Source organism: Pelobates fuscus, chromosome 8 (genome assembly GCF_036172605.1).
Source record: "Pelobates fuscus isolate aPelFus1 chromosome 8, aPelFus1.pri, whole genome shotgun sequence".
NCBI lineage: Eukaryota > Metazoa > Chordata > Amphibia > Anura > Pelobatidae > Pelobates > Pelobates fuscus.
The window spans coordinates 142,614,807-142,635,748 of NC_086324.1; the positions used below are offsets into that span (position 1 = coordinate 142,614,807).

Sequence of the window (20,942 nt, forward strand, 5' to 3'; positions counted from 1 at the left end):
ATCTATTTCCCCCGAGGCACAATTTGTCCTCAGTACCTACTATGCAATTCTAATTTATTTCCTTTTCCTTTTAAAGTTTTATTTCACTGTTCTAAACACTTTCTACCAATTGCGTTAACAAAGTGTTTGTTCTTCGAATAAAAATACATTTCAATATAAAAAGGTTAATTAATCAATTCCATAACTGTCAAAATTATAATAATAATCATGTGAACAGTTTATGGATCTGATATCCATAATAATAATAATAATAATCGTTTTTTTTTTAAATTCATATGAAAGAGAACCTGTTGGCCTATTTAGTGTGTTGTGATATAAATTCAACATACTTTTTTCATTATTATTATTTTATTTTTATTTTTTTATATTTTTACTTGTACCTGCAATGTTATCTAATAATAGATTTCAACTGCATATATATGTATATGTGTAAGACTAATGGAAGACTGTATTCATGGGTTCGTAAAAAAGGTGTAAGATGTGTTAACACTACAACATCCATAATGCTTTGCCATTCCTAATGCTGAAGAAGGAATATGGGAATTGTAGTTCTGAATCATCTGTGCAATCTATATTTTGTGCACCTTTTGTATGTGTGTACTACATGTTTGTAATACTAATTTTGTTTATTTTTTGTCTTATGATTGATGTAGCCTGTAGCTTTTCAGTTTTTCTGCCTTGGCCTTTTCCATCAAACTTTTGTTGAGTTGGTAAAGGATTAAGGAAATGTTTGTGTGAAAAAACATCTGAAGGGACAAGAGTATGCATCATTGCTCTACAGATGTACACATCCTAGGCATATCCTATTCGTATTATACTGTTTTTTACCAATGTAAACTTTTGCATACATTTAATAAGAGGATTAGCATTGGTTCAACCACCTTCTGACTGTCTCAGATTTCATAATTTATGACGTGATATTAAAACGTCAAACTGCTACAATTTTTTCTAGTAAATTTGCTAATGTCCAGTGAACTTTATGAAACTTCAACTGTCCACGTAAACACGAAAAAGCAATGACAATGTAATTGTCATCTAAACGCAAGACAATGTATGTGTACCAACCTTCTGTTGGAATTTTGTCAGAAAAACAAAGTAACTTCAAAGTGAGTGCTATAGAGCTGTACTTCTTCCTTCATTTCAGATGAAATAAAGCGTTCTGGTGAAGATGGTAAAGAATCCATGTCAAGTCAGCAGATCACATTATGGCTGCAGGGTCTCTTCCTGTTTGCTTTAGTGTGGACAATTGGTGGAACCATCGATGCAAACAGCAGAAAGAAATTTGATGCTTTCTACCGTAACCTCATAATGGGAACAAATGACCTGCATCCTCGACCAAAAAGTGTCAAACTGACAAAGAACAATATATTCCCAGAAAGAGGTATATCTCAAGTTACCAAATATGTAGTAATTATGTGATTCTGACAATATCTGGACCTAAGCATATTGTTTAAAGCAGATTTGCTTACATAAATGAGACGGTAAAGTCTGAACTTTAAATCAATTGACATTTAAAGAAGTGAAAACCTATATGGAAATGTTGTGGGGGGGTATACATTATTTATGTTTTAAAATAATGAAATTTTGGGGTTCTGGAGATATTATGAAAAACCATAAAAGCAAAGTTCTATATAAGCGACTGATCCAGTAGTGATCAGAATAAAAATGGTGGCAGCTGCTTCTCAGTAGTGTAACTCGCACTTATTCCGGACAGATCAGAAAATGTATCTCTCCCTGTTCTGCCCAAAACCTTCATTCCAGGAAATAACTGCACAGATGATGTCACCATCCATGTAGTTTGATGTTCTAAAACATGATTTGCCCACATATGCACCTACCATAACTTTTCTCATGCAAACTATTCTTTATAAAAACAATTAATATTAAGGCAACGCTGACTCTTTGATCTATAGTAAAAAAAAATTTTTTATGAAAGTTGCAATATCTCCAGGGAGCTGTGCATTTTATGAATTGAAAACCTTCACCGTTCACAGTTTGGCTGCAAAATAATAGTTTTATGTATAGCCTTGTTGATACAATTCATTGTTTGGATACAAGATAACACAGTGTCAGTATTGCAAATTGAAACCTTCTCTTTTTTGTTTCTAAAGCATCAAAATGATATTTAATCCTGGAATGCAGTGATATTGAATTTAACCTAGAATATAAGTCTTTTGATTGACCTCCTTTATTTTACTCACCTGTGGTTTTTTTTTGTTTTTTTTAAACCACAGTTTGTATATTGTTATCGGGTGATAGTTGGCTATTTATATATTGGTTTGCCAGTTGTCTATGAGTAAGTACCCTTGAGGTATGAAACATGTTTAGCGGCTCTACGGTCTATGTCAGGGATAGGCAACCTTCGGCTCTCCAGATGTTGTGGACTACATCCCCCATAATGCTCTTACACACATAATGCTGGCAAAGCATCATGGGAGGTGTAGTCCAAAACATCTGCAGTGGTTCTAGGCTCTCCTAGTTTGCTGTGCCATTGTGTTTTTTTTAAAATTATTTTTGATTTTGTTAATAAATGTGGCTATTTTGGACGACTTGCCTTTTGGAGATTTATTTTGGGGAGGAGGGGGATTTATTCAGCCTGTGGGGGATTTTTTGGAGAGTGTCCAAATTTAATTGTATTAATTGAACTGGAATGTAAGTATCGACAAGAGAATTCTAATTTTTTTTTTGCTGCATTGGAGAATTTTCCCAGTCATTTTGTCCTAAAATTGGAAATTCCCTGGTTAGTAAACACCTCTGTGTACGTAAAATATTTAAAAACAATGGATATTTTTATCTCTAATGCAAAGCAAACGGTCATTTGTGTCCCCACCGAATGTCATGAAATTACAACTGTTGCAAATAATGTCCCCTGTCATGGACTTGTGTATTTTCCTTCCAAAGATGAAAAATAAAACAAATGGTTCAGACACCAATAGGCGATGATTTTTCATGTATTATTAAATTTAGATTAAATATTGATCTCAAGCGTTTTGCCCAATGAGCAAGCTTCTTCTAATCTGTGAAATAATGTACTTTCTTCTGTGCAGGAACGGTCTATGATTTTTATTTTCACAAACAAGCCAGTGGGCAGTGGAATATTTGGACAGATTATATTACTACAGAAGAAATGACCATTCTCCCGACAGCCAAGGCAAGAGTTCAATATTCTTATTCATTTTATTTTATTAACTTTTATTTGTTTTAAAAGAAAATATGACAGTTACATTTAGTATCATAATAATATCAGCTTGTGCTATTCAAAGAGTAAGTGTACTTTTTATGCTTCTCCACCCCCCCAATAATGTATGTTCCTTCATCACCCTAATTTTGGATGCCATGGCATTTTATCTCTCTCTCATTTTATACCTCTCCATATTCTCCCAGTTAATGTGATGCCTCCACATTTCACACAGTGCAGTGATTTCATCATGTTCTCCTTTTTCTGTGTGTTGCAATATTTGTGTGTTTATGTCCAAACTAGTTTCTGAGTCTCTGAGTGCCTAGTTTGGTGATCTGTCCATATTCTCCCCAGATGTGTGTGTGTGTGTGTGTGTCCCAATTGTGTTAGTCACTCCTGATCACCCCAGCTTTGTGTTCTTACTGCCTCTACTGCCTCTGTTTTGTGTCTCTCTTCTGTCCCTATCCTCTCCTCGTAACGCCGCTACTGCCGTAGCATGGCTGAGCTATAGATGCTCTTGTCTGTGGTTTATTCTCTAGCGATAGAATCATCGCTTTCGACTTTAAGTGCGCAGTAATGATGTGACGGAGACAGAGAGTGGAAACATGACACTATGCCATCTCTCCATACCTTCACGTACTCACACGTACTCACTCACACACACTCACACACATTCACACACACACTGTACTGTGGTATGACTTTGATGAGTAAGCTGGTGCTGGTAAAAAAAAAAGCACTGCAAGAACACGGAGAGTGTGGATATTCTACAAAAGTCAAGGCACAGGGACAGGGGCTGGCAAAGACTGCCCGATTAACAGGGGCCATATAAAGGCTACAGTTGGCTGAAGATTTTGTGAGTTCCCCAAAACTATTCAATGAGCATGTGGCTGCTGAATTGATGGTGGCCCCTCACAGCGTTGGGCTGTCAGTAAGTGTCCAATCTGCCCAATTGCTCTGTGGCAAAGTGGCATGGAAACAAAAAAAAAATGGAGACTGACACGGAGAATGCCATTACCGAGGGAGATGGCATTGAATTACAAATGGGGAGCTGAAATATACAGACAAGGGTACAGGAAACCTGATCTGAGAACACAGACAGGAGGCTGGCACAGAAATATGGCATGTAATATGGAAGGATAAAGGGTATGCATCTTTTATTGAACTATACAGGGTTTTTCCTGTCCCATCTCATCCTCCTTTTATCTCACTGTGGCCTTGATTTAATAAACCTTCCAAATGGTTCACTACTGCTAGGAAAACCTTCCAAATGGTTCACCTGCAGAAGTCGCCATTAAAGTCTACGGGAATTTTTGAAGACAAATCATCTGGAACATTTTTCTAACAGTATTGAATCAAAGCTTATTATGGAGGCCTATGTTGGACTAGCTCCTTTTTTACCACCCCCTTTTTAGATAATTACCCCAACCATTCTGCCCCCTGCAGGAGCTGTTTGTGTATTGCATGTCCTTGATTTTATATTCCCTTGTTTTATTCTGAGGTTATTAAACCATTATAGTGCTCACCATTCAATGCTTCCAGTTACTGTTATAACCTGCCTTTTTAATTCTTTCTTTGGTACCTGTTTCTGAGAACTGTTTATGGTCAGTCCTTACGTTCATGTATACCATTGTATGTTGTTCGTCTTTTTAGTCATGTATGGTATTCTGTAAATATGTCTGTGCACAGCTATTTTTGTAATCTGTCTTAATATTCAGCCAGTGCTACTTATCATCTGTGCAGTGTTTGTGCAAATGTGCGCTAGGATGTTTTTTTATTTCATTTTATGTTTTTTTTATTTCTTTTTTTTATTTCATATTTGTGTCAAACATACTGATTTCATACAATATCGAGAGGGCATATATTATATTTATAAGACTGTTTTTTATTCTGTGCCTTGCTTCCGCACCTCCAGCATAGCTCTTTCTGTTCTGTGTGTGGTGGTAAATGTGTCATTTTGAGGTGGGTGGATGTCAGCAAATCCACTCAGCTCCACCACAACAGCCATCTTGGAGGGGGGAGAAGCAATCTTCAGTTAAGAATGCCTTTAATGTCTGCAACATAATGTGTACGTTTGTACAGCTACCCAAAGCTAACAGTGTCATTTCTGTGCTTTGTGGATAGCAGATTCAATTTAAGTTCCTAAACATTGCACAGAGCTGTAGAATTTTATGGGGCTAGAATAATATAATAGAATGCATTTAGACAACATTTATTTGGAGAGTTAATTTAATATTTGATTCTACTTTCCCAGAAAGTTGCTTGTGTCATTGTTTTGCTTTTAAATCTGTTACGTTTATTTCCGTGGTATATCCGAAGCAGGTCAATATATTGCCCTGTGAATTGGATTCCGCTGCAGTTCATTTATTTGCAATAATTACATTGCATCCTTTTTTTCATTAGGTCTCTGATCTTATTATCCCTACGATGGAAACCGCACGGCAGTCCTTCTTTTTGAAAACCTATTTGGAGCATTCCATTCCTATGCTGTTTGTTGGGCCAACTGGAACCGGGAAATCTGCAATAACCAACAACTTTTTAATAAAACTCCCCAAACAAAAATTTGTCCCCAATTGCATCAACTTCTCAGCTAGAACATCTGCTAACCAGACTCAAGATATTATATTCTCTAAGTTGGATAGGAGACGAAAGGGTCTTTATGGACCTCCAGTAGGAAAGAAGGCAGTGGTTTTTGTAGGTAAGACCATATCTTTTTACGGAATTTTCAGAATATATATTTTGAGATATCAAAATCTTGCTTCATGGAAAATAAATATTTAATTTATGTCCAGATGCCATTTACTTTCAAGGACCCCCAATAAAACCAGCAGTTTTACACATAATATGAATACTAAATCAATCAATCATGTTTTTTACATAACATTCAGATGATCTAAACATGCCTGCAAAAGAGGTATATGGAGCCCAGCCACCCATTGAACTACTTCGACAATGGATAGACCATGGACACTGGTATGATAGAAAGGATACATCAAGACTGGATATTGTAGATTTAGAGCTCATATCAGCAATGGGTCCCCCTGGTGGAGGGAGGAATGACATTACAGGTAAGCAAATCGTTGATTTTTTTAAATCTAATATAGTAGAGAGGGATCAGTGGAAGTCCTATGTTAAAAGAACATGCAAATGTTTGAATTTTAGGAGAGACTTATAAAACAGTATAGTAGGTGAGATTTCACTTTGTTTAAAGCCAAATTATTTTCAAGGTAGCCTTTTTCTCAATACAAAAATATAGGGAGTCATAGATTTAAAAGGACATGTAGTTCATCACTTGGGAGCAGTTCTATTAATCAGATAAATGAAGTGAATGCTATATAAGCTAATGGGAGCTGCACAGCACCTGCTGTCAGTTTAGTGATAGTTCTATTCAGAGTTATCCGAATGGAATTGTAGACATAATAGTGTGTTACATGTACACACTGATTTAGTTTCTTTGTAGTAAGCTGCAAAGAGGCCTGTATACGATGAAGGGGACTTGTAAAGCAGGGATACCCTATTCACATAGGTAGTAGGAAGCATATATATCGGCTGTAACGTCTGTGTTTGAAAGAGTGAGATTATAGCTGAAGCCATTTCCGCAAAGTCTTGTAACTGTAAGCAACTGAGGGCAGAGGACATTGTTATAGTTTAACCTATGCAAATAGCACAGGTAGCACTGTGTTTGGAGTGTCCCTTTAATGCAAGTACCATTGCTTGTTTGTACACATTTAAATAAAATGTGAGCAGGATATTGCCTTGCTGCAGAGGGATTTGGATAGATTGGGGGACTGGGCACTAAAATGGCAGATGAAATTTAATGTAGAAAAATGCAAAGTTATGCACTTTGGGGTTAAGAATGCACAAGCAATTTACACCCTAAATGGTAGTGAATTAGGGATAACCACACACAAGAAGGATTTGGGAATTGTTATAGACAACAAATTAGGTAGCAGTATGCAATGTCAATCTGCCGTTGCTAAGGCCAGTAAGGTTTTGTCATGTATAAATAGGGCATAAATTCTCGAGATGAAAATATAATTTTGCCTCTTTCTAAATCGCTGGTAAGACCACACCTTGAATATGCTGTGCAATTTTGAGCACCTGTTCTAAAGAAGGATATCATGGCACTAGAAAAAGTGCAGAGACGAGCTACAAAATTGATAAAAGGAATGGAGCATTTTAGTTATGAAGAAAGGTTAAAAAATGTAAATCTCTTTAGTTTGGAAAAACGGCGCCTGAGAGGGGATATGATAACATTATACAAATATATTCGGGGCCAGTACAAACCATTATCTGGAAATCTATTCATAAACAGGGCTATACATAGGACACGAGGTCACACATTTAGGCTGGAAGAAAGGAGATTTCATCTAAGGCAAAGAAAAGGTTGTTTTACAGTAAGAGCAATAAGGATATGGAATTCTTTGCCTAAAGAGGTGGTTTTGTCAGAGTCGATACAGATGTTTAAACTGCAATTGGATAAATACTTGCAAAAACATAACATACAGGGATATAATTTCTAATTAGTGGGGTAATAGCTGCTTGATCCAAGGAGACATCTGACTGCTATTTTGGGGTCAAGAAGGATTTTTTTTCCTAGTTTGTTGCAAAATTGGAAGCGCTTCAGACTGGGTTTTTGCCTTCTTTTGGATCAACAGCAAAAACATATGTGAGGAAGGCTGAACTTGATGGACACAAGTCTCTTTTCAGTTATGTAACTATGTAACTATGTAACTAATATGTATGTATACAGTAAATGTATTTAGCCTGGCAGAATGGTCTGCAGGTTTTTATGTTTTATTGATAAATAGGCCACTTACCCTCTCAGACTTCTTTATAAAAGACAATTACTCATTCAAAGTCTTTATTCCAAAATCCTAATGTTTAGTAAATGGAAGCTCTGTGCAGGCACTTTTTATACCTAACATTGTCTTTCCTGTTTGTCCACAGGCCGCTTCACTCGCCACTTGAACATTGTATCCATAAATGGTTTTGATGATGAAACATTAACCAAAATATTTAGCACAATATCTGATTGGCACTTCGGCAAAGGTTTCGATGTTGCATTTATAAGGTAGTGTGTTCTGTTAAGGTCCTTTCATTTTTTTTTAAAGAGGACCTGTCACTTTCTGGGATTATTAATATTGTATTTACTTATCCTTAAATGTAACAAATATATGTATGTGATGTGTGAAAGATAAAATAGAATGTAGAAATCCATATCTCTTTATCCGGAAATCTTAGCTCCCTGCCAGTCTCTCTGTCAGCTCTGTCCTTTGCAACAGACAGTCATCATAGAGATAGCATACAGAAAATAAATGTATTTTTTTGTTTGCAATGTTAATACAGTTTTTTCAGCCGAACATTTCTATCTAAACTTCAGACTCCCAGATGAAACATGAAAGAAGTCTTCACATCATGGCAAAGTTAACATTGTCTAAAAAGACCTTGCAATAAGATCTAATTAGAATAGCATTGAACTTTAAGAGATCCTATCCCTCGGCACATCATATTGTTTGGAAGTAAATATGTGGATGACACTTTGCTCTGTGTTCTTTATAAAAACGAATTACTTGGTTATTGCTACTTGCTTATCTACCATTTGGCCTGAATCCTTCAGTAATTACCTGCTCAATTCAGCCAAATCTCCAAGCTCTATGGCACAAGGCAAACATAGGTCAAACACTTCCAGTGAAACAAATGGGAAAAGTGACGTAATAGAGTAGTAGTTCTCCTGCCGTTGTTAAAATACCTTTCCCTACTTTTACATTACAAGGGAAGAGGAAAGGTGTACCTGATGATCCACTGAGTGAATCGGAGAGCTGTTTTGCTGTTTTGTATGTGGGATAATTCTCTAGTTGACTCCACAGGGGATCGTGTTCCTGTAATCTCTGTAATATAGTGTGTGCAAGGAGAGCGCATGAAAGACAAAACTATAACATAAAAATAACATTGCCTCGCAAGGCCACCCGGAAAAGAGGTGGACTTGGCAATGAAGTAATCTTAGGTTGTGTTTACAATCAAACACCCCTTATTATTACATATTTTGGTTTCTTCAAATATTATATCGGTTTGCCCCAGTTTTTGAAGTAACAATTTCACCCCTGTATTATAAACTAGCGATTTTGCACCTACACGTCAATTATACGATAGAGAAAAATGAGTTTTTCAAGCAAAGTGGCAGCTGTACTAAATCACTAATATCATCTTTTGCCTTCTTAAAGCTGCATCTTTACCCTTCATAGGCAATTCATGAACATGCACCAAATAGTTATTATCCAGGGCACCTACAAATATAAAGGGTTAACCAATCATTAGCAATTCCTAATGGTTTGCCAAGCATAGAACGTATGACCCTAGTTCCAAGCACAAAGCTTGGAATATTTTTGGGCTTACACTTTCAGTCAGCGACAGGGTTATGTCATTTTGCTCACTGCTCCCCCAAATGAATGCTAATGTCTTGATTTAATTATGTTGCATTGCAGATCTGGCAAACTGATGATTCAGGCCACCATGGCCATTTACAAAACAGCTGTCGAAAACTTCCTCCCAACGCCATCTAAATCCCATTATGTCTTTAATCTGCGAGACTTTTCCCGTGTTGTCCGAGGAGTATTGCTGTGTCCACATACCCACCTACAGGTAAGTACTTTGACTTTTCCTCTGAAATTAAGATTACTTTAAAATTAATAAGAATTTACTTGGACAGAGCCAATATGCATTTTTTTTTCTTAGAAAAAGTTTTGTTAACATATTTCACAATGTTTAATATAAAATGTGTTCTAGAATTCTTTGGTCTAGTTTAGTTGCATAAATTTTATTATTGACCTGGTCTATGGAACTGTCGTACAGGTGTGTGATACTAATGTTCCACTGTGAAAGGTTGAACTGTCTTCATTGGTGTCCTCTAAAGTTTTTCTTGAAGGCACAAACCAAGGTGAATCCACTAGGGCAGGTTTTTAAGATTTAGCATTCTTTTAGATTTTAGACATGCATATGTCTTGATTAGATTCAACAAAAATGTGAAAATGACAATGTTAAAATGTTGCATCATTATGCTAAATGGGCTCTTGAGATTCATACATGAGCTCAGGATGTATAACGAGGTTGTACATCTATGTATCTATCTATCGATCTATCTCTATATCTTACGGATTCCAGGACACCGACAAGCTCATCAGACTATGGATCCATGAAGTTTACCGTGTATTTTATGACCGACTAACTGATCCTGACGACAGGAACACATTTTTTAACATGGTAAAAGAGACAACATCCAATGTCTTCAAGCAGAGCGTTGACAAGGTACAACAAATATGTAGATACATTTATAATAAGATATATAACTTCATTTTAACCAGAAAGCAGGATCAGAGCAATCACAGAGCTCATTTATTACTCTGTGTGTCTTGAAACTTAATGCTTTAACCTCTTGATAAAAAAGTAACATTTTTCATATGCTGTTGTGCAAAATAAGTATTTTTTTTTACTGATTTAAAGAAGTAGTGGTTCTATTAGTGTTTATTTCTTTATTCCAATTCATCAAATGCCATTCTGCAAATGAAGATGTATTTTATGCAAATTTTTGCTAACTGACAATTTTCCCATGATTCCTCATTAGCTGATGCTGTTTGCATTTGATGCAAATGTTTACAAATTTACAATGTTCCCAGTATTCCTTACTAGCCGATTCAGAGTAGCATATTGCCAGGCACTTTATTTGTGGCAACTTGCTATTCTGGCTCTCAAGCCCAATTAATCCACGTGTTAGCGTGTCATGTGTGATGATTCATTAGAAGAAAATAGTATTTATTTAGGTTTGCTGCGTATTTCAGCCCACAAAATATTTAAAAGTTCTTTTACAGTGAATAAACTTTGATATAAAAAATATATTGTATGTTTGAATAAAAAAAGTGGTCTAAAGCAAAGGTTTAAAATGACTAACCTCTGTGAATCTAGCTATGAATTGTATAGCCTATAAGCACAGAAGAGCTTTGTAATTTGCTCAGTGGGCTTCTAACAGGAATTTAAATGCAATAGAAAAAAAATATATGAAATTAGTCAATTATGTTTGAAAGCTTTGCCATGCTTTTGCATTCAAATCCTTTTACCTAAAAAAGCTACAATGTACCTGCAAGTTAAAATAAGTATGGGCAGAAAATTCAAAAACTGACACCATTATTAGTGCTAATTTGCATATATTGAAGGCTGTTCTGGGAGTGTTGTAGAAATTTGCTTCCAGATTTGCTGTGATTTGGGAAGAGGTTCAGGTTTGCCCTCTGATTTGTGGATGTTGCGCAATTTATTTGAGAGTTTTTTTTATTTGGCCTATATCTACCATCATTCTGAATTGGCTTTCCTAGCTGAGATTAAAGGCACACTATAGTCACCAGAACAACTACAGCTTATTGTAGTTGTTCTGGTGACTATAGTCAGTCCCTGTAGGCTTTTTAATGTAAACACTGCCTTTTCAGAGAAAATGCAGTGTTTACATTACAGCTTAAGAACACCTCTAGTGGCCACTCCTCATTTCTACGTGAAAGCACTGTGATTGAATGAGCTCAACAATTCTGATGATGTCAGCCAAGGTGGTGGGGTGGGGGAAGAAGCAAGGAGCATGTCAGCCAAGGGGGTGGGGTGGGAGAAGACACAAGGAGCATTGCGTGGCGCTGGAAAAAAAACTAGTAAATCACCTTTCTAACCTGAGGTAAGGCGGGCCAACCACCTAAACAGTGGTTTTAGAACCATAGTGTCAGGAATACACGTTTGTGTTCTTGACACTATAGTGCCCCTTTAACCGTAGTAATCCATCAGTGGTTAGCTGAACTGGTCAGCATTAGTACTATTTTTTTCACGGTATTTTCCCTTGTCTTGCAGTGTAGGCAGGACAAGGGAAAATACACTAAATAAAATAGTACAGGGCAACAATATTGGGAGATACTAACAATGTAGAGTTTGAGGAGTGTCAAATCACAACCTAAAACATATATATGTTTGTTCAAGCTAGAAAAATAAAACTAGACAACTTTCTTATTAAGTATTGCTACGTTAGGTGTCAGTGTTTTAGTATACGGCTGCAGATGTAAAGCAATACGGGACACTAACAGGGTTATTTACTGAAGTGAGAATTGTTGGGAATACAAAGTAAATTTAAAGTAAATTGGAGAAATTTTTCCAGTACGGTTATTTTGGCCTTAAATTCTCAAGTTCAATTCACTTTAGTGAATAAACCTATACATCTTGTAACACCTTTGTTATTGACTTAACAGGATTAGAAGCTATGTGTATTAATTTCTAAAATAGTGATCTACCTATTATTTAAAGATTTTATTTGGACCATTATATTAACTTGTGTATAAATATGTCAAAACTATTCTTCGTATACTATATATGTCTATTGAAGCTGTAAGAGAACTAGGAGGTGAGAGAAGCCCAGGACGCAGGACATGACTTTAAATGACTTCAGGACATAAGTCCACCACCCTGGGTCTATAGTCCTACTGCTTCCAATAGGAACACTGCCAATCCCTGTATTTGAAATAGATGCATAGTGGCATGAAGTTATAACATAGTCAAAGTCCAGTCCAGGTCAGCGGCTCATTAATCAGACATTTAATTTAAACATTTATAACAAGAAAATTTGTCAGGAGACAAAATGCAAACAGGTTCTCCAGGCTCTTTTATGGGACATCACTACGTAGGGCAGGCTTCCCCAAACTCCAGCCCTCCAGATGTTGCTGAACTACAACTCCCATGATTCTCAGCCTATCTATTTCATTCATAGAATAATGGGAGTTGTAGTTCAGCAACATCTGGAAGGCCGGAGTTTGGGGAAGCCTGCCCTAGGGACTAAGAAGGAAAGAGTGGAAATTCAGAAACATCAAAGTAAAAGCACAATGGAATCATCACAGCAGACTACATTATAAACTAATCAAGGTGGTGAGGATCTGGTATACTAGTTTATGGGATGTTCATAGAATATTTATGGGATGTTCATAGAATCACAATAGTCAAAACAGTGGCATATTGAATTATGACTGGAAGTCATGGCATCTTTAATATGTTAAATGTAGGCGAGAGTCTTTTTAAATGTTACATTTTCTTTTCAGCTTCTCATTCATTTAGCACCTACTGGAAAAGTAGTCGATGATAACATTCGAAGTCTCTTCTTTGGAGACTTTGCCAAGCCTGACAGTGACATTAAAGTGTATGATGAAATCACTGACTTAAAACAGCTGACATCTACAATGGAATACTACTTGGACGAATTCAACAATATGAGCAAAGCACCTATGTCACTGGTAATGTTTAAATTTGCCATTGAGCACATCTCAAGAATCTGTCGAGTGCTAAAACAGGACAATGGCCATCTACTGTTGGTCGGCATAGGTGGAAGCGGCCGTCAGAGCGCAACAAAACTGTCCACCTTCATAAACTCCTTTGAGCTCTTTCAAATTGAGATTACCAAGAATTACACCATTATTGAGTGGCGAGAAGATATTAAGAAAATTATGTTGCAAGCCGGTGTGGCTGGCAAAAACACAGTGTTCCTCTTTTGTGATAACCAAATAAAAGATGAGGTATTTGTGGAGGATATAAACATGCTCTTGAACACTGGCGATGTCCCTAATATATTCCCAGCTGATGAAAAGGCAGAAATAGTCGAAAAAATGCAGTCAATAGCACGGACAGAAGGCAGAAAAATTGAAGCCACTCCAATGGCCATGTATAACTTCTTCATAGAAAGAGTGAGAAACAACTTGCATATAGTACTGGGTGCGTATTTTTCTAAAAGTATTCCAAATCTTTAATATTACTGTTATTATTGGAATTCATATAATGCCAACATGATCCATAGTGCTTCACAATATCACAAAGGGAAAAATAACAATATATGAGACAATTACAACATGTTACTGGAACAAGAGGTAGTCGAGGACCATGTTTGAAAGAGCATACAATCTAGAAGAGGTGGTATATAAAAAAAAAACACACAATAGAAAGGCCCGCAAAGGGACAGCAGACAAACAGGGAGGGAAAGTTGCAGAATTGGAAGGTGAGAGTGGAGTGTAGTCCTTTAAGAAAAAGTGCAAGATAGTTTTGTAAAATAACAATAATCTTGGATGGCCAACAGGTCGTTCTCAAGAGGTGAGTTTTGATGGACTTATTAAATTATTGAAGACTAGGGGAGAGTTTAGTGGAGTAGGCAGGCTGTTCCAGAAGAGTGGAGCTGTCCATGAGAAGTCCTGCGAGCGAAAGTTAGCAGTAACGATACGAGTACCGGACAGGAGAATTTCACAGGCAGAGCAGAGCAACCGAGAAGGGGGCGTACCTACAAATTAGTGAAGAAATGTAACAGGGGCTATAGTTGTTTAGAGCTTTATAGGTAAGGGTTAGTATTTTGGATTGAACCGTATAAGGAATAGGAAGCCAATGTGAGGTTTGACAAAGAGGTGAGGTGTGAGAGGAGCAACTGGAGAGAAAAATCAGCCTGACTGCAGCATTTATTATGAACTGCAGCGAGGCAGTATCATTTCTGAAGAGACTAATTTGGAGAGAATTACATTAATCAATGTGAGAAATTAGAGCATGAACAAGCTTCTTAGTAGAACCTTGCATAAGAAAGGGCAGATGTGGGCAATGTTCTTAAGGTAGATAACATTAAATTACACTGATAACCCATGGAAAATACAGAAGATGATTCCATAAACATTATTAACTCACAGTTACATATGAACAATAATTTTTCCATTCAATCTGTCTATAAATAATAGCTTACCTATGATATAGATTGTCAGTCAAATTTGATTATACTCTAGCCATGGTTCCCGGAGACTGATGGTTCATCAAAGACCTACTGTATATTAAGTATAATTAAATTTTCTTTGGTTTCCATTTAGCAATGAGTCCTATCGGGGATGCTTTCCGTAACCGTCTGCGCATGTTTCCATCGTTAATCAATTGCTGTACTATAGACTGGTTCCAAACCTGGCCAACTGATGCTTTGGAAATGGTTGCAAATAAGTTTCTTGAAGATGTGGCCCTTGAGGATGAAATTAGAAAAGAGTAAGATTTTCTTCATATCAAATTAACATTCTGTTCTGGTTGCATTAATGCCTGAGTCGGCAAAATGCATAATTGCACATTAAAAAGATCACTAATTAGTAAATGGAAAGTTAGCTACAGAGGAATAGTATTAGATACCAGGCACAAATTTTCTGGTTCATTACTAAAAGCCATTATAGCATTTTGATTTAATAGAAAAATAAGAACATTGAATCAGATTACTGATATTGCTTGACCCAGTTAGCATGAGTTGCATTTGATCAAACAGGACACTGCTAAATTAATTGCCTTTATTAAAATGTGGCTTAGTCGCTTGTTACAGTAAGGGTAGAGTTTATTCAGAGTGGAGAACATCAATTTAGTAATTTTTATTAGTTGGTAGAATTTCTAATTGTGCCCCTCTGGAAGAACTGCATGTTACCTGGCCCTGAGTTGCTGTGTAACATTACACACTTTCTATTATTATTAACAAAAAATATGCATAAATGCATGTCCCAGATATTCCTGTAGTTAGTGCAGGGAAAATAGGGCTAATGTTTGCTTGAATGACCATAGGAAGGACTGTTGACTCAAGTATTGCTTATTTGATTTGTGAATAGGGTAAAGGGCTTGAGTGGGGAGAGGGGTAGGTGCCTGGAGACCGGCTAAGTGGGACAGGTGATGTAGACAGGACTGCGCACCATAGCTCCCTCTGCTCCCCATCCCCCTTCCCCCTCCCTCCCCGCCAGATGAATAAAGGGTTAAAAATCCTAAAAATACTTTGTTGACTTACCTGATCTCAGCACAGATGACCTTTAACACTGGGTCGCGGCTCTGCCGCCTCCGATGTCATGCAACGAAGGGACGCTAATACGCATTAGACCTTCCCATAGGAAAGGTTTGAATCAATGCTTTTCTATGGGGAAATAGATGACGCTGGGTGTCCTCATGCAGAGCGTGAGGATGTCCAGCATCAGTTAAGGGACCAAAAGTCTGTTAACATTCCGGAAGCATCTCTAGTGGTTGTCTGGGAGACAGCCACTGGAGGCAGACTTAGTGCTGCAATGTGAATATTGCAGTTTCTCTAAAACTGCATTGTTTACATTGCAGATCTAAGTGCAATAGGGACACTGTACCCAGAGCTGAGGTGTACCTATACTGAGGAACCTATAGTGTTCCTCTAAGCGCCACTCTTTTTAGAAGCAGACACTATATGAAAGTCATGCCTACTTCCTGAGTTTAATATATATCATGTACCTATTTAAACTGCATGAAAAATTTTAATAAATAAGTAAATATGTATTAACCAATCAACATTTTAATAAAATGCTAACTCCATCATGCGCACACAACCATTTGTGTTCATGTTAATCTTAACCCAATAATTCCCTTATCCCTAAACACCCAGTAATTTAACTAACTTTGGCTTCTAGTCTTAATCCTAAATCTCCTTGCCCTAAATACTCACAAACTCTAATCCTAACCCCTAATCTTAATGTTACATCCCTCTTCCTGTATACAGTCACAACTACTAACCTGCTAATTTTAAATATAACTCTTGCTAACCCTAAACACCCTTAACTCACCCATTATATATTATATAAACACCCTTAAAGGTACACTGCACAGCTTGGGAGTCTGTCACTTTTTCAACAGTTTATAAAGGTGCCAATTTCAACAGAAGCATTGGAAAGCAATGATTTGTATGCACGCGATTGAATGCATTTGTAGCATAAAAGGTTTGCTTATTTGCAGTGAACCAGTCCATATATCACATCCCAACTAGCTAACCCTATTCCTCGCGTTGTATATGCCGGAGGCTTTTTGTCACAAATAAGATATGTATGTAGATATGTATAGACATATTTTACATTTCACACATTAGCATTTACCTATCTTTCTGGTTTTATAAATGTATTTAAACTCTCAAGAGAAGGAATACTACAAATGACCATACTGATTTCTACGCATTGCTTCTTAGGGTTGTCTCCATGTGCAAGTATTTTCAAGAAAATGTCAAACAACTGTCAGACAGTTATTACAACACACTGAGAAGGCATAATTATGTCACTCCGACGTCCTATTTGGAATTGATCCTGACTTTCAAGACCTTGTTAAACAGCAAAAGACATGAAGTGGATACAATGAGAAACCGCTACCTTGTGGGTTTACAGAAACTTGACTTTGCTTCGTCACAAGTAAGTTTGAAATTGTGTTAGATTAATTATAGAGAAGAACATACCAGAATATATTTTGAAAGCAGTGACATGCCTCTGAAGTGTCCCTCTATTTTTATTTTGAAGCATATAAAATAAAATAAATGGTACCTTTGTATGACATTTGTAGTAAAATCACAACAGCTCACAGCTTAGTAAATTCACCTCTAAGAGGTTTTTTCTTGATGTGTCAACAGAAGTTTGTTTTGATCATACTTATGGGATGTGATCTCAAGCCTGCTAGTCACAATGGAAGTACCCTGTAGTCTTTCTGCGCTATTCATGTCAGTGAGAATTCAAGGTGAATTCAAAGTGAATTTCAAATTTAAGGTCAAAATAGCTGAAATTGATAACTTGAAATTATGAAATTCATAATCAAAATTCATAATCAGTTCATTTATAGCTGCTTTACAATGTATATCAGCAGAGGTCCAGATTTCCGAGTGTTGTAGTTGTTACCTACTCTGATCTAACCATTTTCCTGGTGTTGTAGTTGGTACCTACTCTGATCTAACCATTTTCCTGGTGTCGTAGTTGGTACCTACTCTGATCTAACCATTTTCCTGGTGTCGTAGTTGGTACCTACTCTGATCTAACCATTTTCCTGGTGTTGTAGTTGGTACCTACTCTGATCTAACCATTTTCCTGGTGTCGTAGTTGGTACCTACTCTGATCTAACCATTTTCCTGGTGTCGTAGTTGGTACCTACTCTGATCTAACCATTTTCCTGGTGTCGTAGTTGGTACCTACTCTGATCTAACCATTTTCCTGGTGTCGTAGTTGGTACCTACTCTGATCTAACCATTTTCCTGGTGTCGTAGTTGGTACCTACTCTGATCTAACCATTTTCCTGGTGTCGTAGTTGGTACCTACTCTGATCTAACCATTTTCCTGGTGTCGTAGTTGGTACCTACTCTGATCTAACCATTTTCCTGGTGTTGTAATTGGTACCTACTCTGATCTAACCATTTTCCTGGTGTTGTAGTTGGTACCTACTCTGATCTAACCATTTCCTAGTGTTGTAGTTGGCACCTACTCTGATCTAACCATTTTCCTGGTGTTGTAGTTGGTACCTACTCTGATCTAACCATTTCCTAGTGTTGTAGTTGGCACCTACTCTGATCTAACCATTTTCCTGGTGTTGTAGTTGGTACCTACTCCGATCTAACCATTTTCCTGGTGTTGTAGTTGGTACCTACTCTGATCTAACCATTTTCCTGGTGTTGTAGTTGGTACCTACTCTGATCTAACCATTTTGCTGTTGTTGTAGTTGTTACCTACTCTGATCGAACCATTTCCTGGTGTTGTAGTTGGTACCTACTCTGAGCTAACCATTTTCCTGGTGTTGCTTACATGATGTTCCACAGTCATGGATGCAGCCAGCTAAATTGAATAGTTCACATAACTACTTTAGATAGGGATGCTTTGAGGCTGGATTGTGTAAAATATGGATGAGACCCTGCATCTTTCATTTTACCCAACACACCAGTAAAGTATGTATTTTTATCAGCTATTTTATTAAACTTGCAATGCAACAACTAGACTCAGACTTTATATTAGAAATTGTATATGTCTATAATAATACACCACGTATGATTATATAGGAGTCTTACCAGCGGTACACAGCAAGCAGCCCTCTAACTGCTGTGAAACTATAAATCGTGTGATGCTTTTCCAGCCATTTGTCACGCTATCTGTTGGGAACAGATGGTGTAACTGCTCTGTGTAGCGGCTCTCATCCGTTGTTACTGCATGCAGTTGGCAGTTTACTTCAGGTATATCAAGCATCACCACGTATACAACGTATCTTGGGAGTTTCCTTGTCTATTCCAGTGTTACTATAGGGTAGTAAAGCATCATGGGAATTGTAGTTCCACAAAAGTCAGAGAGTTGCCTGTAATACCTGGTCTAATTTGATGTTTCTTGAGGCGGAAAATCTTGCAAACAGTAGATAGATTTTTAGTATCATTTTCTTGACTTCCAAAGCTCCCTCGAAGAACATGTTAATGAGAGGAGATATCAGTGACAATCAATATACAATACTTACTAATTACTAATGATTTGATTGTTTTTTTTGTTTTTGTTTTTGTTTTTTAAAAGGATTTCCTTCCCTAATCAAACTTTACTTACAATCTATAGAAAAGTAATCTTAGTTTGGGTATTTGAATATGAATAATTAACAGTACATTTCTTGACATGAGAACATCTTGTTTTAGTTGGAGGGAGAAGTGTGGCATGTGATATACATGGCTTTGTTATTTGTTGTGTTTGGTTCTTATACTTAATGAGATTTAATGATTCCCATTGTAGTCTTTGCATTCGCTGCTATCACACAATGCTGCTACTAATTATCTCTCCTTACCGTGTCATTCGTGTTAGGTCGCGATTATGCAAAAAGAACTGACTGCACTTCAACCGGAATTGATTAAAACTTCAGCCGAAACAGAGAGGATGATGATCAAGATAGAAAAGGAGACGGTAGATGTGGATGCTAAAAAAGAACTTGTATCTGCTGATGAAAAGGTGGCTAATGAAGCTGCGGCCGTTTCGCAAGCAATCAAGGTAAAAATTACTTCATAGACAGATGCAAGCTTCTCCGTGTTCTATAAAGGTCTGTCAACTGCAACGAGAGATACAATCTTTTCAGAAAATAAGGTCCCTGGCTTTGCAGATCTAAAGCTACTAAAATTGTCTGACTTCGTCTTTGAAACACCCCTGGCGATGCCTGAGCAGCTGGCATCCTGAATGTTGTCAGGTATACATTATTGCAGAAGAGTATATGCTGCATCACCGTAGGAGGTCAGGTCTGATGAAATCACAATAGTAAGACTAGGTCTACAGTGCTGCCACATATCCCTATAGTACCAATAGAATGAACCTGATAGTACAGTAAAGTGCAGAAAGTAAGCCATGGAATTCAAGATCTTCACAGAGGATGTACTCTCCAGGCGGAATAATAATAATAAAAAAGTATTTAACCAGGAAAGATACATAAAGATTGCTCTGGTTATCAAGTACATCCTGGGGATGTTACTATTACCTCAATTTAATGGTACTCATTTTATCTACCTCGGAAGTATGAAGGGCTGAGTTGACCTTGCTGGGAGGATATGAACATGCGACCAAGAGTTGAACAGATTCAAATGTTGATGCATTAGCCCACTTGGCTATCTCACCGGAATGAAATGTTTCTTTAGGTTTTTAATTTTTATAGGGGAATTGCAGTGAGGTTAGGTACTGCTTAAAAACTATTTGTTTGTTCTTTTCTGTGATTGACTGTGGCTGTTCAGTTAAGACAGCCAATAATCCATCTCAATCTCATATTGATTCCCACAGAACTCACAAAACATGCAAAATATGTATTATATTCAAAGTTGTGCGTTATCACTTTATCCACTATCCAGCTCAAGCCTACAAACAACCACTCCATCCCTCAAAAAATAGTCCACATTTTCGTGGTAGGACTAATGTTTAGCCATGCCTTAATATATAATCAGAATAAT

At 37.1% G+C, this 20,942-nt stretch overlaps 1 protein-coding gene across 1 annotated transcript in view; it reads left to right on the top strand.

Moving 5' to 3' along the window:
• DNAH3 (dynein axonemal heavy chain 3) overlaps nucleotides 1–20,942 on the top strand; it is a 355,798-nt gene that overhangs the window by 296,145 nt on the left and 38,711 nt on the right. The window contains exons 41-51 of the mRNA XM_063430376.1: nucleotides 1,145–1,381; nucleotides 3,048–3,151; nucleotides 5,582–5,876; nucleotides 6,067–6,246; nucleotides 8,129–8,252; nucleotides 9,664–9,820; nucleotides 10,340–10,483; nucleotides 13,288–13,954; nucleotides 15,079–15,244; nucleotides 17,205–17,421; nucleotides 19,819–20,001. Of these exons, the coding sequence (XP_063286446.1) occupies nucleotides 1,145–1,381; nucleotides 3,048–3,151; nucleotides 5,582–5,876; nucleotides 6,067–6,246; nucleotides 8,129–8,252; nucleotides 9,664–9,820; nucleotides 10,340–10,483; nucleotides 13,288–13,954; nucleotides 15,079–15,244; nucleotides 17,205–17,421; nucleotides 19,819–20,001 (2,474 nt within the window). The remainder of the gene's footprint in view (nucleotides 1–1,144; nucleotides 1,382–3,047; nucleotides 3,152–5,581; nucleotides 5,877–6,066; nucleotides 6,247–8,128; nucleotides 8,253–9,663; nucleotides 9,821–10,339; nucleotides 10,484–13,287; nucleotides 13,955–15,078; nucleotides 15,245–17,204; nucleotides 17,422–19,818; nucleotides 20,002–20,942) is intronic.